Genomic DNA, 14,782 nt, shown 5'->3' on the forward strand with positions numbered 1-14,782 from the left:
CAACAAATAAACCCACTCTATTGGCTGAGCCATGTTGAACCATGTCGGTCTGTGATGTGAACTAAAGGGTTTGGGTGAACTGTCCCTTTAAAAGACGGAGTCTGCGCTGAGGAGGAGGAGGAGCCTGTGGGCTGTGTCACTAAACGTTGGACCCCTCCTCCTCCTGTGTGGTTCCTCGCGCTCATGGCCTCCGCTCCGCGCGCTCCTCTCTACCTGGGCCTGGACTTGAGCACGCAGCAGGTAACAGCACCTCACCTGTCCCTCCTTCACCTGCGCGGAGTCTGCTGTGACATGCTGTCCACGTGCACGTAGCGGTAAAATAACGGACTTTAGTGCGCAGGCGCAGAACGTGGAGACGGCGGAAGGTTTGATTTGTTGTCTCAGCTGGACTCCGTACTCGTACGGAGTCCAGCTGATCGGATAGGTTTGACCCGCGTGCACTCGCGGATTGAAACAGGTCGATGACGTCAGAAGCTGTCACAGAGCTGCTGATGTCCGATACGTTTCCAATAATCAATAAGAGGAAATGAAGCTGATCAGTGAATCTGAGCTCATAAAGCCATATTTGCCTAAAATGATATTTCAGGTGTTTAAGCTGCCGTCAGTGACGTGGCCGATAACCTGTCAGCGTGAACAGGATGACGTCATTTCCCTTCATTTATCCCTAAAAAGTCTGTGACAGTAAAAATGTCAGTTTTCACACAGATGTGTCCGAGACAGCAGCAGGAAGTACAACAATTATCAGATCATAGTTGTATAAAGACAGCGAGCACCTCCAGCTGCACCATCCTCTTCTTCACTTCATTCATCACTTATCTAAATCATTCTTTTTCTTTACAACCACTAAAACTTTCATCAGCACTTCATGAAGCAATGAAACAGGAACAGTCCCTTCAAAGTAAAAGTCCTGCGGAGCTTCACCGGTTCAGATGAAGGTTCGTCCGTGGTTTCCTGAAACAGTCTGCTCACATTTCCTCCTAACATGTGACATCAGCGCCCCCTCCACTGCACTTTAAACCCCGGTTTCCCGTCCAATCAGCAGCTCTGTCTTCACTCTGCTCCTCTTCGTGTCTTCCTGAAGCTGAAGGCGGTGGTCATCGATGGAGAGCTGCGTGTGGTTCATCAGAGCGGCGTGCAGTTTGACGCCGAGCTGCCCGAATTCAGGTATAGATCATATAAACCTGACAGCATCAGCTGGAAGGCTTCATGAGTCACACTCACACCTGTCAGGGTGACTGGCAGGCTTTTATTGTGAAAGGATTCCAGCCACTGTCTTATTTTGAAAGTCTGACAGTTCAGGTGTGTTTGTTGCTCTCAGGACTCGGGGAGGAGTTCATATCCACACTGACAGACTCACTGTCACCTCACCTGTGCTCATGTGGGTCAAGGTGAGACACACACACACACACACACACAGTAACACACACAGTAATACAAACACGCACAGTAACACACACACACAGTAACACTCACAGTAATACAAACACACACAGTAACACACACACACAGTAACACTCACAGTAATACAAACACACACAGTAACACACAGTAACACACACACAGTAACACACAGTAACACACACACACAGTAACACACACACACAGTAACACACACACAGTAACACTCACAGTAATACAAACACACACAGTAACACACACACAGTAACACACAGTAACACACACACACAGTAACACACACACACAGTAACACACAGTAATACAAACACACACAGTAACACACAGTAACACACACACACAGTAACACACACACACAGTAACACACAGTAACACACACACACAGTAACACACACACACAGTAACACTCACAGTAATACAAACACACACAGTAACACACACACAGTAACACACAGTAACACACACACACAGTAACACACACACACAGTAACACTCACAGTAATACACACACACACACAGTAACACACAGTAACACACACACAGTAACACACAGTAACACACACACAGTAACACACAGTAACACACACACACAGTAACACACACACACAGTAACACACAGTAACACACACACACAGTAACACACACACACAGTAACACACACACAGTAACACTCACAGTAATACAAACACACACAGTAACACACACACAGTAACACACAGTAACACACACACACAGTAACACACACACACAGTAACACTCACAGTAATACACACACACACAGTAACACACAGTAATACAAACACACACAGTAACACACAGTAACACACACAGTAATACACACACACACAGTAACACACAGTAATACAAACACACACAGTAACACACAGTAACACACACAGTAATACACACACACACAGTAACACACAGTAACACACACACAGTAACACACAGTAACACACACACAGTAACACACACACACACAGTAATACACACACACACAGTAACACACACAGTAACACACAGTAACACACACACAGTAACACACACAGTAACACACACAGTAACACACACACACACAGTAACACACAGTAACACACACACACACAGTAATACACACACACACAGTAACACACACAGTAACACACAGTAACACACACACAGTAACACACACAGTAACACACAGTAATACAAACACACACAGTAACACACACAGTAACACACACAGTAACACACACACACACAGTAACACACAGTAATACAAACACACACAGTAACACACAGTAATACAAACACACACAGTAACACACACAGTAACACACACACAGTAACACACAGTAACACACACACAGTAACACACAGTAACACACACACAGTAACACACAGTAACACACACACACACAGTAATACACACACACACAGTAACACACACAGTAACACACAGTAACACACACACAGTAACACACACAGTAACACACACAGTAACACACACACACACAGTAACACACAGTAACACACACACACACAGTAATACACACACACACAGTAACACACACAGTAACACACAGTAACACACACACAGTAACACACACAGTAACACACAGTAATACAAACACACACAGTAACACACACAGTAACACACACAGTAACACACACACACACAGTAACACACAGTAATACAAACACACACAGTAACACACAGTAATACAAACACACACAGTAACACACACAGTAACACACACACAGTAACACACAGTAACACACACACACACACACAGTAACACACACAGTAACACACACACACACAGTAACACACACAGTAACACACACAGTAACACACACACACACAGTAACACACACACACACAGTAACACACACACACACAGTAACACACACACACACAATAACACACACAGTAACACACAGTAACACACACACACAGTAACACTCACAGTAATACAAACACACACAGTAACACACACACACAGTAACACACACACACAGTAACACACACACAGTAACACTCACAGTAATACAAACACACACAGTAACACACAGTAACACACACACACAGTAACACTCACAGTAATACACACACACACAGTAACACACAGTAATACAAACACACACAGTAACACACAGTAACACACACACAGTAACACACACACAGTAACACACACAGTAACACACACACACACAGTAACACACACACACACAGTAACACACACACACACACACACAGTAACACACACACACACACACACACAGTAACACACACACACACACACACAGTAACACACACACACACACACAGTAACACACACACACACAGCTGTTACACTATTAACTCACGCTGAGGTTCATCAGCTGACTGCTGACCTTGTTTGTGTCTCTGTGATTGGCTATTCCCCACCTCCAGGCTCTGGACCTGCTATTGGACAAGATGAGGAGGGCGGGGCTTGACTTCTCCCGTGTCAGAGCGCTGTCAGGCAGCGGTCAGGTGATGGTTAAAGTTAGACTTTGGCATAAATGTCCAATAATTTGTGAAGCATGAACAGGACGGGTGCTGCAGTATGAGCAGAAATATGTGGACACCTGGACAGGTGTGACTGTGCTTATTACCGTGCTGCCTCCACTCGTGCTGAGGGAAACAGGAAGTTCAGACAGTTTGTGCTGTCAGCTGATCCACAGTACAAAGTTCTTCTGGTGCAGTATGAAGTTACTCAAATGTCCTAAAAAGTCCAAAAATGCATATTTCTAAACCGTTTGATGTTCTCAGGTGCAAATTTAAAGTGAACTTCTTGTTTAACACGAGGAGAACCAGGAGTGTCCGCATACTTTTGATCACAGCGCAGATGTCATGTTAAACCTTCTTCAGTTTTTATGAACTCAGTCTAGTTTCTGTTTTTAGCAGCAAACACTAAAAATAAATTTAAATGAGTGGAGTGTGGTGGGAAGTTTCCTGAGACAGTTTTCTCATGAAGTGCTTCAGTGTACGTGACAGCATCGTGTCACACTAACTGCACGACTTCCCATCAGCACGTGTGACTCGGAGTAAATCCTGAAGCACTTTTGTGCTCGCTAAACATTTACCTGCTGAAATCAAAGCTGCTGAGTGATGTGCAGCTCAGAGGGAGCTGCTCACTGGGTGTCCACATACTTCTGATCATATAGCACACTGCCATCACCTGGCAGGAGGCAGGGAACCAGTCTGTAAAATCTGAAGAAAAGTGAATGGAGTCTGGTTGGCTTGTGTTGTCTCTCAGCAACATGGCAGCGTGTTCTGGAGGAGAGGAGCGTCTGAGACTCTGAAACATCTGGACCCGGACCAGGACCTGCACCAGCTGCTGCAGGTGTGTGTGTGTGTGTGTGTGTGTGTGTGTGTGTGTGTGTGGTTAAATGTGACTCAGGTGTGCTGCTGCGTCGTCAGGACAGCTTCTCTGTGTCGGACAGTCCAGTGTGGATGGACTCGAGCAGCACTCAGCAGTGTGAGGACCTGCAGGCGGCAGCAGGAGGCGCTCTGAGGCTGGCGGAGATCACCGGATCCAGAGCCTACGAGGTCCAGCTGTGCCACATCTGTGTGTGTGTGTGTGTGTGTTAAAGAGCTTTAAAGGACGCGTCCGTGTGTTTGCAGCGTTTCACAGGAAACCAGATTGCCAAACTGCGTCAGACCCGAGCGGAGGAGTTCCAGGACACCGAGGTGAGAGCGTCACTGCACCTGCACAGTCCCACCTCCAGCTGTTTCCTCACACCTCATGAACGTGTGTGTTTTTGGTTTCAGAGGATCTCATTGGTCAGCAGCTTTGCCGCCTCTCTCTTCCTCGGTGGTTACGCTGCCATCGACTACAGCGACGGTACGGTTTGTGTGGCTCGTCGCTCTCTGAGGGTCTCTCACCCATCAGCTAATCAATGAACCCACTGATCGATTGTTCAGGCTCAGGGATGAATCTGCTGGACATCAGGACCAGAAACTGGTCTGAGATCTGCCTGCAGGCCAGCGCTCCTCACCTGGACCAGCTGCTGGGAGCTCCACTGCCCTCCACATCTGTGCTGGTAAGCAGAATGTTTTCATGGGGTGGCCACACGGGGGCACTAAAAGTATTCAGGTGTCACAGCAAAAACAGAATTTACAGTTTTATTATAAACATGATAAAATAGGTTATTTGAGAAATATGTCAAAAAGAGAAACAGAGAAGAATTATATGTGTAGTTAATTTCCAGCTATATCACTGAATATGGATACACATGAAAACCACAGAGTCCACCATCTTTATATTTTACATGCTGTAGTGGCACTTTGGGAGCATTTCAAGTTGCTATACATCAATACAACCATTGTAGCCCCAACTTTAATAATATATGTGCATTAAGTTCATAGTAACTACATAAACTACAAAAAAATTGAAAATCATTTTTGGTTTTTTAACATATTTTTCTAGTTAGAGAAATTTAAGAGGCTTATCCCTCAAAACTGTAAATACAAAAAAGTTGCACAAAATGGTTTCCCACCACAGGAAATTTATTTTGAGTGTCTTCATAGTTTTATTTTTGAAATACACCAACTTTTATAAACTGCAGGAAAAATGAAAATAAATATTTTAATGCAAATTTCTGAAGAAACCAGCATGTGCATTTTGAGTTCTGCATCCCAGAAACTGTTCAGAAAGGCATGAACTCAAACATTAATTTAAAAACACCAGCATGTCTTTGTAAACGTCCTAAAGGAAAAAAATAAAATCAGTTCCGGTTTCAGGCGGTAACGTAGGAAGTGTTACAAACAGCTGATCGGATCAGCAAAGCGTGTTTCTGGAATATTATGTTTTTGTTGCTGCAAGTGCTTTTTATGCAGTTTTTGCAAAGCTATATGTGGAAGGAAACTGTGACCGAGGACAAGCTGATGTAAGATGTAAGTACAACTCCTCCCCCCGACCGGCCGTAAAGGGATAAGAAGTTTTTTTTATTTGTTTGTTTGTTTGTTTTTCGTCTGTCCCGTTTGGTTCTTTTGCATCAGAATTATTGTCTAAAGGCGAAGAAAGATGCCCAACGGATTTACTTTACCAAATGGACCATCCCAGCCTTGCTGTAATGGTCCATTTGATTCACCTTTTATTGTTTATTTTATTTTCACTTGCTAAATAGGGGAGAAAGAAAGAGGGAAAGAAAAACGGCGGGGAAGAGGGACGGTGATAAAGGGCAAAAACCAACAAGATAAGCAGACAAAAAATCCATCTATCAATCACCTGGATCAAAGGGATAAGTTAATGTTTCAACTGATCGTGAGCTTTTTTGTGCTCATGATGGTCCATGACACTCTGGTCTGACTGTCTGCAGGGCCCCGTCTCCTCCTACTTTGTGCATCGGTACGGTTTCTCTGAGAGCTGCAGTGTGGTGGCGTTCACTGGAGACAACCCAGGTACATGTGAGATTATTGATGGTTAATCATTAGATTTGTTCCCCAACATCATGAAGTGTGACTGTTTAAACACAAACATCAGGCCTGTTTAAAGGAATCCTGCAAACCTTGATCTCAGTGAGGTGAGATGAACTTTATTTATCCTGAATAAGACAATAAACACAAGCTTTAACGAAACAGCTGAAATATGTTATAGAATAAATATGAAGTTAAACTAACAACCAGGATTTAATGAGACATGTAAACATGTTATCGATGCTGATGTGGACCTGTAGTCACACAGGTCCACATCAGCACTACATGACAACAATATGAAAATTAACATGAAATTAAAGAGAAATCTAAAGTATGTAAAACAAATAAGCATAAATAAAAGTTCTACTAATATGAGAAATTAAATAAAATATTAAATTAATAACAAAATAGAATAAAATAACATCATTAAACACTATTTTTATAAAGTGATATAAAAATAATGAATTGAAAACAATAAATAAATAAAATTAAAAAGTGCTAAAACAGAGACGTGATTCAAATAAACTGAACGTGAAAAACGTTTGAATCAAACCTGTTTCTGTTTCAGCGTCGCTGGCAGGAATGAGGCTGCAGCCCGGAGACGTCGCCGTGAGTCTGACTCTGACACACTTCCTGTCATCACGCCGGGTTACTGTGGCTGTTAATGTGTGTGTGTGTGTGCATGTGTGTGTGTGTGTGTGTGTCCAGGTGAGTCTGGGGACCAGTGACACGGTGTTCCTGTGGCTGCAGCAGCCTCGTCCGGCTCTGGAGGGTCACGTCTTCTGTAACCCGGTGGAACAGCAGGAGTACATGGCTCTGCTGTGGTACACACAACCACACATACACACACAAATAAACAGGTGAGCTGTCAGGTGAGGGTTCAATGATGTCAAGAAAGTCAGAGGGAACCAGACTCCTCGATGCGTCCGCCATGTTGGGTAGGAAAGGGGGTGGAGCCAGAGACAGGCTGCAGTGTTTCAGGTGTTTTGTCATCAGCAGCTTCAAGAACGGGTCTCTGACGAGGGAGCGCGTCAGGAACGAGTGTGCTGGAGCATCATGGGAACTTTTCTCAGCAGCTTTGAGTGACACGCCGCTCGGAAACCATGGAAACATCGGTGAGGTTCATTTCACCTCATCATTTCCTGTCCTTGCTTCAGTTCCTTTCTTTTTCCTTACTTTCTTTCCTTCCTTGCTTCCTCTGTCTGATTCCTTGTGCTGTGTGTTTTCAGGCTTTTATTTTGAAACTATGGAGATCACTCCTCCTGTGATTGGTGTTCATCGCTTTGACTCTGCTGACTGTGAGGTCTGTGCACCAACATTTATCATGTTTCCATCTATTAACACCCAGACTGTGACACACCTGTCCCACCTGTTTCACGTGTCCCACCTGCAGGTGTCCTCGCTGAGTCCTCAGGTGGAGGTTCGGGCTGTGGTGGAGGGTCAGTTCCTGTCCAGGCGGCTTCATGCTGAGAGACTGGGATACTCCATCAGTAAGACCTCCTCAGACCTCACACGCTTCCATTTGTTGTTTGATTTTACTGTGAGAGGAAACTCGTGGATCACGCTCAGCTCTGATTACACGTTTTAAACCTGAGCCCTCGTTTCATACAGAAGTCTTTACACTGGTTCTGATTCTGAGCCAGAGCGCTGTAACTGTGACTGAGGTGACGGTAAAGCCGTCGTCCTCCTTAGATAAACCTTGAATGTGCTTTAAGTCTCAGCTGGGAGTACATTTTGTGTTTTCAGTTCCAGGAACCAGAGTTCTGGCGACGGGAGGAGCGTCATCGAATAAAGCGATCCTGCAGGTCCGTCTGAGGCTTTATTAGCACCCACATGCATAGACTGTATGTAAAAGATGGACATAGCCATAATGATGTCATCAAAGCAGCAGCATTTTTGTGAGTTTCAGAGGGAGAAGAGTCACTTCCTGTGGTCTCCTCCATAGGTGCTGTCTGACGTGTTCAACGCTCCGGTCTACACCATCGACCTGTCCGACTCCACTTGTTTGGGTTCAGCCTACAGAGCTCTGCACGGTCAGTGTGCTCACAGCTTTTATTTTGAAAAACCCGCACTAGACTGCCTCGTCTCTGAGCTCTGAGAGAGTTTCAGTTTGAAGAGAGAAGAGAAGGAGAGGACATAAAAGGAAAGAAGGAGAGGAAGCAGACTGTTAGCAGCTGTTAGCAGACTGAATGTGGTCTAGTTGGCAGTTACTTGCAGTCTGTTAATAACTGACGTGAGATAACTTTATGTGATTGGATAAAGCAGATGTTGACAAAGCGAATCAGAAAATGTTAATTCACAATACTATGGTATCATGAGATGTCTGTTGAGTCTCAGCTCAGCTGCATATATGCAGACTGTATGCTTGGTCTCAGCCCGATGACCTGCAGTACTCTGGTGGAAGCCCTGATGGAGATGGCTGTGACACTTTGCTCATTGGTCTGTGGAAATGGAAACAGGGTTCTATATTTTTTGATTTCCTTTCACATGAATAAAAATATTTGGGCCAAGTTCTTAAACTCAGGCAATTTCTTTACTTTGTCAGACCGCTCTGATGCAACATTACACTCAGGTCCATGAAAAGGGAGAAACTATGTCTACAAACAGAAAAACATGGTGACATGACTGATTCACAGCCTGCAGTGAGACCGTCTGACATCAGAACAGGAAAAAGGCAGATCAGTGAATTCTGCTTCAGGTGTTTGTGAAATATGGCTGTAAGAAGCCTCTGATTGGTCGATGTCTGGTTTCAGGCCTGGTGGCAGAATCCGGAGCGTCCTTCATTGATGTGGTGAAGAAAGCACCAGAACCACGACTGGTCGCCACCCCGCACCCAAAGGCGAAGGAGGTGAGGCGGCCACTGTATGATGATGCGCTGCTGGCCTCTGAAGCTGAACCGTGCAGCAGGTCTCTGAGGCAGTAGGAGCTTCATGAAACATGCCCTCATAACCACAGAAACACTTTCTGCTCTCCAGCAGAGACCAACACCAGTGTTTCTGGGGAGACATTAAGGTGACGGACCAGCTGCACATGTAACACACTAACAGTAAACAGCTAATCGTAAACACATACCTGCTGGATTTTATGGGTCATGTGATTCAAACACACGTTACCTGCATGGTGATGAATCCTCCGCTTCTTTGAAACATGTCTCTGTCCTTCACATGTTTTACTTCCTGTCACTGCTGCAGCTGGTCCGTCACCTTAATGAAACCCCCGTGTTGGTCTCTGTGAGCTTCTGCAGCATTTTTCTATTTGTTGCTATTTTCTTCAGTTGCAGTGTGTTTGAGCTCTCAGTGCCGCTGTATGAATCAGGTCTAAAACAACCTGCAGGACGCTGGAGCAGATGAGTCCAAAGAACACACTGAACAAACTCAAAGTCTTACCAAGTACATTTGTTTTATTTCTAACCAAAATAATCTCATCACACTTAAAATTAGACGCAATCAGCCACTGAGTAGCTGATTGGCAGACTTTTTCACTTATTCCAAGCAAAAAAAATTTGTATTAAGTGAAAAAAATCTGCCAGTGGAACAAGTGAAAATGATGTAATTTCAAGATACCCTTTCTAAAAACACATTTTCTAAATCTTACTGAAATGTTACTCAGTAGTTGATTGTGTCTCATTTTAAATGTGATGAGATTATTTAACTAGAAATAAGACAAATACACTTGGTTCAAGATCACAAGGTTGGTTCAAGATTTTGAGTTTTTGCAGTGCAGGCTCTTGTCCCGTTCAGAGTTCCTCCAGTTTCCATCAAACAAACCTGTGAACACTCATTAAACTCACTCGCTGCTCACTCACTGACACACCCGGACTCATCACACCTGACACAGCCTCCCACAAGTGTTTCCAAGATGGCCTCTAAGCGCTGAGATTAAGGTGCAGACATGCAGCGTGTTTGAAAAGTGTCTCTGATGTCTCAGATATAGCCCCGCCCTCTCTGTCAGGTTAGGAAGCAGAGGCGAGCTCAGGATTTCTTCTTCTGTTTTGTTTCAGGTGTACGACGAGCTGCTGAAGCGCTACGCGCAATTGGAGGAGAGAGTTGTGCAGAAGAGCCACAGCTGAGCCTCAAACCACCATCAGTGAAATCCTGCGACCGCCATTTTCTACCGAAGCCAGCTTTGAGTTTGACTTTTACACCTGTTTACCTGAAAGAAGATCAGAGTCATCACAGGAACCCTCAGCCACCTGAAGATGGACTGCTCGCTTCGACTTCAGCCTGATTGGATCAATGACATCATCATCATGTCAAAGCCTGATTGGAGGATAGCATTAACACAGCACCGTATGATTTTATATGGGGGAGCAGATTTGCTCAGTCCACCAGTAGTGAAACAGAAAAGAAGCTAAAATGATGAAACAGCCAGCGAGCCGTGACTGTGTCGCATTTAAAGCTCCAAAAATCTGAGATGAAAGCGATCGGCTGAAGAACGTCCACGTTAGTGCCAGCAGGGTCCTGCAGAGCAAAGTTTAACATCACAACGTTTTGCAGTCTTCTTTTCACTCGTGACAGGCCTGACATGTCTGTGACGTTTCTGACTGAAGCCCCTCCCACTGCTTCATCACTTGGATCCAGGTAGCGTTAGTTATTCATGTGTTATTTTTAGTGTACAGTCTGAAATAAAGTGAACGAGCTCATGAACATGTGTTTTGTTTCTCTTGCTGGAAAAAATAAAAAAGCATAACAAAATTTCATCAAAAATATTAAAAATTTACATAATAAAATATATATAATAAATTCAAAATAAACAATGTATGAAATTATATTATAGAATAAATAAAATTTAAAAGAGTACGTGATACAAAATAAAAGAAAATGATTAGAAGTAAAATCTATTTTTAAAGCGAAAAGTGAAATTAAGAAAAAATCAAAGATCTATTTTTAAGCGTTTATTGTAATTTTCTCAGTTTTCATGTTGAGACATTTTTATTTTTCTACATTTCCATAAGATTCGTTCATCCAGACGTTTCTATGCAGAATAATAACAGAGCTGAAGGTCTGCTGACAGATTCAAATGATGCTGTTGAACCTTCATGTACGACCGAGCCGCTGACATGAAGAACTCTTTATAACCAGCGAGACGTCACAGGTGATGATAATGATGGTGAGAGCTCCTCTGTGAAGCTCAGAGAAGGATGGACCATCAAACTTTTGCTCTTTAAAAACTCAGAAAAATCAGTTCATGTATTAATCGGTTCAGGTATCGATCGATCGCGTATTGATCCCTGTGAGGCTCCACGTGTACGACCGGCTGCTGAACCCGGTCCTCCTCAGAAGCTCGAGTACATCCCCAGCATCTTGGCGGCCTCAGAGATCCTCGGCGTCTTCCTGCTGGGGAACGGGTAGTAGACCTGGGAGTGTGAGGATGCCCCCCCCACGCTCTGCTGCCTGGTAAACCTGAGCGTCCTGGAGCTCCTCCCCTCCAGGACGCTGTTACTGGTCTCCTTCTGTGTAGACCGGTTCTCCTCCTGTTGCAGGCTGGTGGTGATGGGGGTGGAGCTTTCCGTCAAGCCCAGAGAGAAGTCCGGAAACGCCAGGTCCCCCCTGGAGCCCCTGAAGGATGGAGGGTCTGGACCTTCCTCTTCTCGTGTGGCGCTTAAGGAGCAGCAGGGAGGCGTTTCTGAGGAGCTGCTCAGAGGAGCCGAGAGTCTCCTGTATCTGGACTCGTGCTGCGAGCCGCCGACCTCGGAGGTGGACGAGCTGGAGCGTCTGCAGAGGAAAACAACAGCACGGGAAGATATTTGTACAAACTGAAGCTTCGCCATCATCAGAGAGAGCAAACTGTGAGGACAGCTGTGAGGAGGCATGATGACACTGAACCTCCCATGTTCCTCCAGAGCGTGCAGGCGGGCTGCTCCCAGCAGGGATGAAGACCTCTCAGGCGGACATGATGAAGACCTCCTGCTGTGCTGGAGCTCTGACAAAGAGGAACTCACCTGCTGGATGTCTCTGGGCAGGAGCGCCGGTGCAGGTCCAGGTGGACGTGCCAGGGGTCGGGGTCAAAGATCACGGGTGGTGGCCAAGGTAACGTCAGACCCTGAGGGGCGGGGACGATGGCGACTACCTCAGACAGCTCCTCCGAGACTAAAGACGGAAATCAGAACATGAGAAATCCTGACCTGCCCACAGCCAACACGAGCGTCCAATCATCAGAGACCAGGACCCAAAGGATCAGCTGACAGGAAGTAATAATCTGAAAGAGGATGGTTTCTAATCTGTGACGCTCAGATGTGAATATTTGTCTGTGAAACAAGTTCGACTCTGAACACTCAGTTATTAAAGATTCTTCACACCTTTCAAATTATTGATCACTGATCAGTGTTTCTGTTTGTTCAGAGACACAGCGCCCTCTGCAGTCTGACTGCAGTAAAGCAAAGGCTCAACTGGCTCCAAACTGCAGCTCCTGCACTTGACTTGTGGCCCCACTGACTCACCTGAGACTCACCTGAGACTCACCTGAGACTCACCTGAGACTCACCTGTTAGAAACAGAAACTGAATATGATGAAAATAAAAGCACAGCCATCAGATCCTGTGAGTTCACTTTAGAAAGAAGAAAAACCTCCAACAGTCACATCAGCCAGAGCAACAGCAGGAAGTTTCACCTTCAAAATAAAAGCTCATATTTTACAACAGCAGAAGAAGCAAGTTTATGTTTCTCACATCAGGAAAATGGTGTTAACAGAGTACTTTTACTTTATAGTACTTTTACTTTGTAGTACTGCTACTTTTACTGGAATAAGTGATTAAAACACACAAAGGATCCCGCACAGTCTCTGCATGTCTGACATGCTTTTATTGTGAAGGAATAAGTCTCATTTCTATCAGTTAACCTGACAGATGGATTTTTACTGAGTTTAAAGGTTTTGTCCAAAGTCAAACAGGAAGTGGATCAGACGGCGTTTCCTCTCACCTGTCCTGAACAGCAGCACCTGAGTGTGCCTCCTCCTCCTCTCTCTGGAGCTCCGATACTCTTCTCTGAGCACAGACACGTCCATCTTCCTCCACCTCTTCCTTCTTCCTGATCCCTGCAGCAGGAGAGGACACACAGTGACCTTTGACCCAGGCACACCCAGCCTGAAACCTGAAACCTCCTCACTTCTTTTATTTACATTTGACCTGATAAAAGTCTCTTAATGTGAAAAGCAGAATCTGACCTGATTATCAGATTAGATTTAATAATAGAAACATGAATAGAAATCATTTTCTATATAATCTGATATATAAAGCTGTCATATGGTGTCATTCAGTGTAAATGAAGCTGTTATGAATCATAGTGGGAATGAATAGATGTGTGATGTGTTCAGGGTCCCTGTTATAAATGAATGTAAATGAGTAATGGAGAATAAATCAGCTGCTGCTGTCATGACTTTAGCGTCCAGCTGCTCCTCGCTGGGACTCACGCAGCAGCCGGAGCAGCAGGACATCCTGTTGGCAGCAGCAGCACACCTGCTCAGGTGTTTTATTCCCCGTCAGTGCAGCCGCTTACATCATGATGCGTTTAAAGGCCGTCTGGAAACTCCGACACATCCAAACCTGCTGATGGAATCCTTCCAATGAGGTTAAAGCTGCAGAGAAGTCGAGTGAGAAGAGAAAGACGTGTTAGTGCAGTGATACTCACACACACACACACACACACACACACACACACACACACACACACACAGTCGTATCAGCCTGTTTGAGCTCTTGAAGTGAGACAGGATGACATCACAGACTGTGAGGCTGTGGGTCACATGATCACCACAGTCACATGTTTGAAAGCTCTACGTGAACATTGTTTGGTTTGGTTGATGTCCTCCAAACAGAAAAGAACCCCTCCCACTAAAACCATCGCCGTGGATTCAGTCCCCACATACTCCACGTTAACACGTCCAACATGTCCAAATAAACATGTTTACAGCCCCTCTGCAGCCAGCTTCCTCCGTCATGTTTCA

At 44.8% G+C, this 14,782-nt stretch overlaps 2 protein-coding genes across 4 annotated transcripts; one reads left to right on the forward strand and one right to left on the reverse strand.

Annotated features, from left to right (window-relative positions):
* The first annotated feature begins 113 nt into the window (after positions 1-113).
* xylb (xylulokinase homolog (H. influenzae)) lies at positions 114-11,486 on the forward strand. 3 transcript variants are annotated; one of them, XR_015719678.1, is made up of 19 exons: positions 114-240; positions 1,082-1,164; positions 1,319-1,388; positions 3,833-3,913; positions 4,680-4,766; positions 4,844-4,972; positions 5,048-5,113; positions 5,195-5,267; positions 5,348-5,466; positions 6,745-6,826; positions 7,410-7,450; positions 7,550-7,665; positions 7,841-7,956; positions 8,071-8,331; positions 8,588-8,646; positions 8,787-8,874; positions 9,595-9,689; positions 10,842-11,012; positions 11,416-11,481. XR_015719678.1 is itself a non-coding variant. In XM_087846703.1 (19 exons), the coding sequence occupies exons 1-19, from the start codon at positions 184-186 to the stop codon at positions 10,908-10,910; spliced, it is 1,602 nt and encodes a 533-aa protein (XP_087702829.1). In that variant the 5' UTR covers positions 116-183; the 3' UTR covers positions 10,911-11,486. The 3 variants fall into 3 exon arrangements, 2 of the variants coding, with proteins under 2 accessions (XP_087702827.1, XP_087702829.1); XM_087846703.1 differs by having other exon boundaries at positions 116-240; positions 8,071-8,144; positions 8,235-8,331; positions 10,842-11,486; XM_087846701.1 differs by having other exon boundaries at positions 10,842-11,486.
* A 630-nt stretch (positions 11,487-12,116) lies between these two features.
* On the reverse strand, positions 12,117-14,272 carry LOC148101665 (uncharacterized). The gene is made up of 4 exons (XM_087846720.1): positions 14,249-14,272; positions 13,759-13,873; positions 12,783-12,930; positions 12,117-12,555 (listed from the first exon to the last, which is right to left on the reverse strand). The coding sequence occupies exons 1-4, from the start codon at positions 14,270-14,272 to the stop codon at positions 12,117-12,119; spliced, it is 726 nt and encodes a 241-aa protein (XP_087702846.1).
* Between the last annotated feature and the right edge of the window lie 510 nt (positions 14,273-14,782).

Source organism: Neolamprologus brichardi, chromosome 9 (assembly GCF_056152115.1).
Source record: "Neolamprologus brichardi isolate AB-2024 chromosome 9, ASM5615211v1, whole genome shotgun sequence".
NCBI classification, from domain to species: Eukaryota; Metazoa; Chordata; class Actinopteri; order Cichliformes; family Cichlidae; genus Neolamprologus; species Neolamprologus brichardi.

Bases quoted from the DNA above. Each gene is read 5' to 3' on its own strand.
- LOC148101665 (XM_087846720.1), bottom strand. From the start codon at position 14,272: ATGTCCTGCTGCTCCGGCTGCTGC. The intron at 13,874-14,248 runs GTGAGTCCCAGC...CTCCTGCTGCAG, and splicing joins CCTGCTGCTCCGGCTGCTGC to GGATCAGGAAGAAGGAAGAG. The intron at 12,931-13,758 runs GTGAGAGGAAAC...TTCCGTCTTTAG, and splicing joins GGTGCTGCTGTTCAGGACAG to TCTCGGAGGAGCTGTCTGAG.
- xylb (XM_087846701.1), top strand. From the start codon at position 184: ATGGCCTCCGCTCCGCGCGCTCCTCTCTACCTGGGCCTGGACTTGAGC. The intron at 4,973-5,047 runs GTCCAGCTGTGC...GTGTGTTTGCAG, and splicing joins CCGGATCCAGAGCCTACGAG to CGTTTCACAGGAAACCAGAT. The intron at 5,268-5,347 runs GTACGGTTTGTG...TCGATTGTTCAG, and splicing joins TGCCATCGACTACAGCGACG to GCTCAGGGATGAATCTGCTG.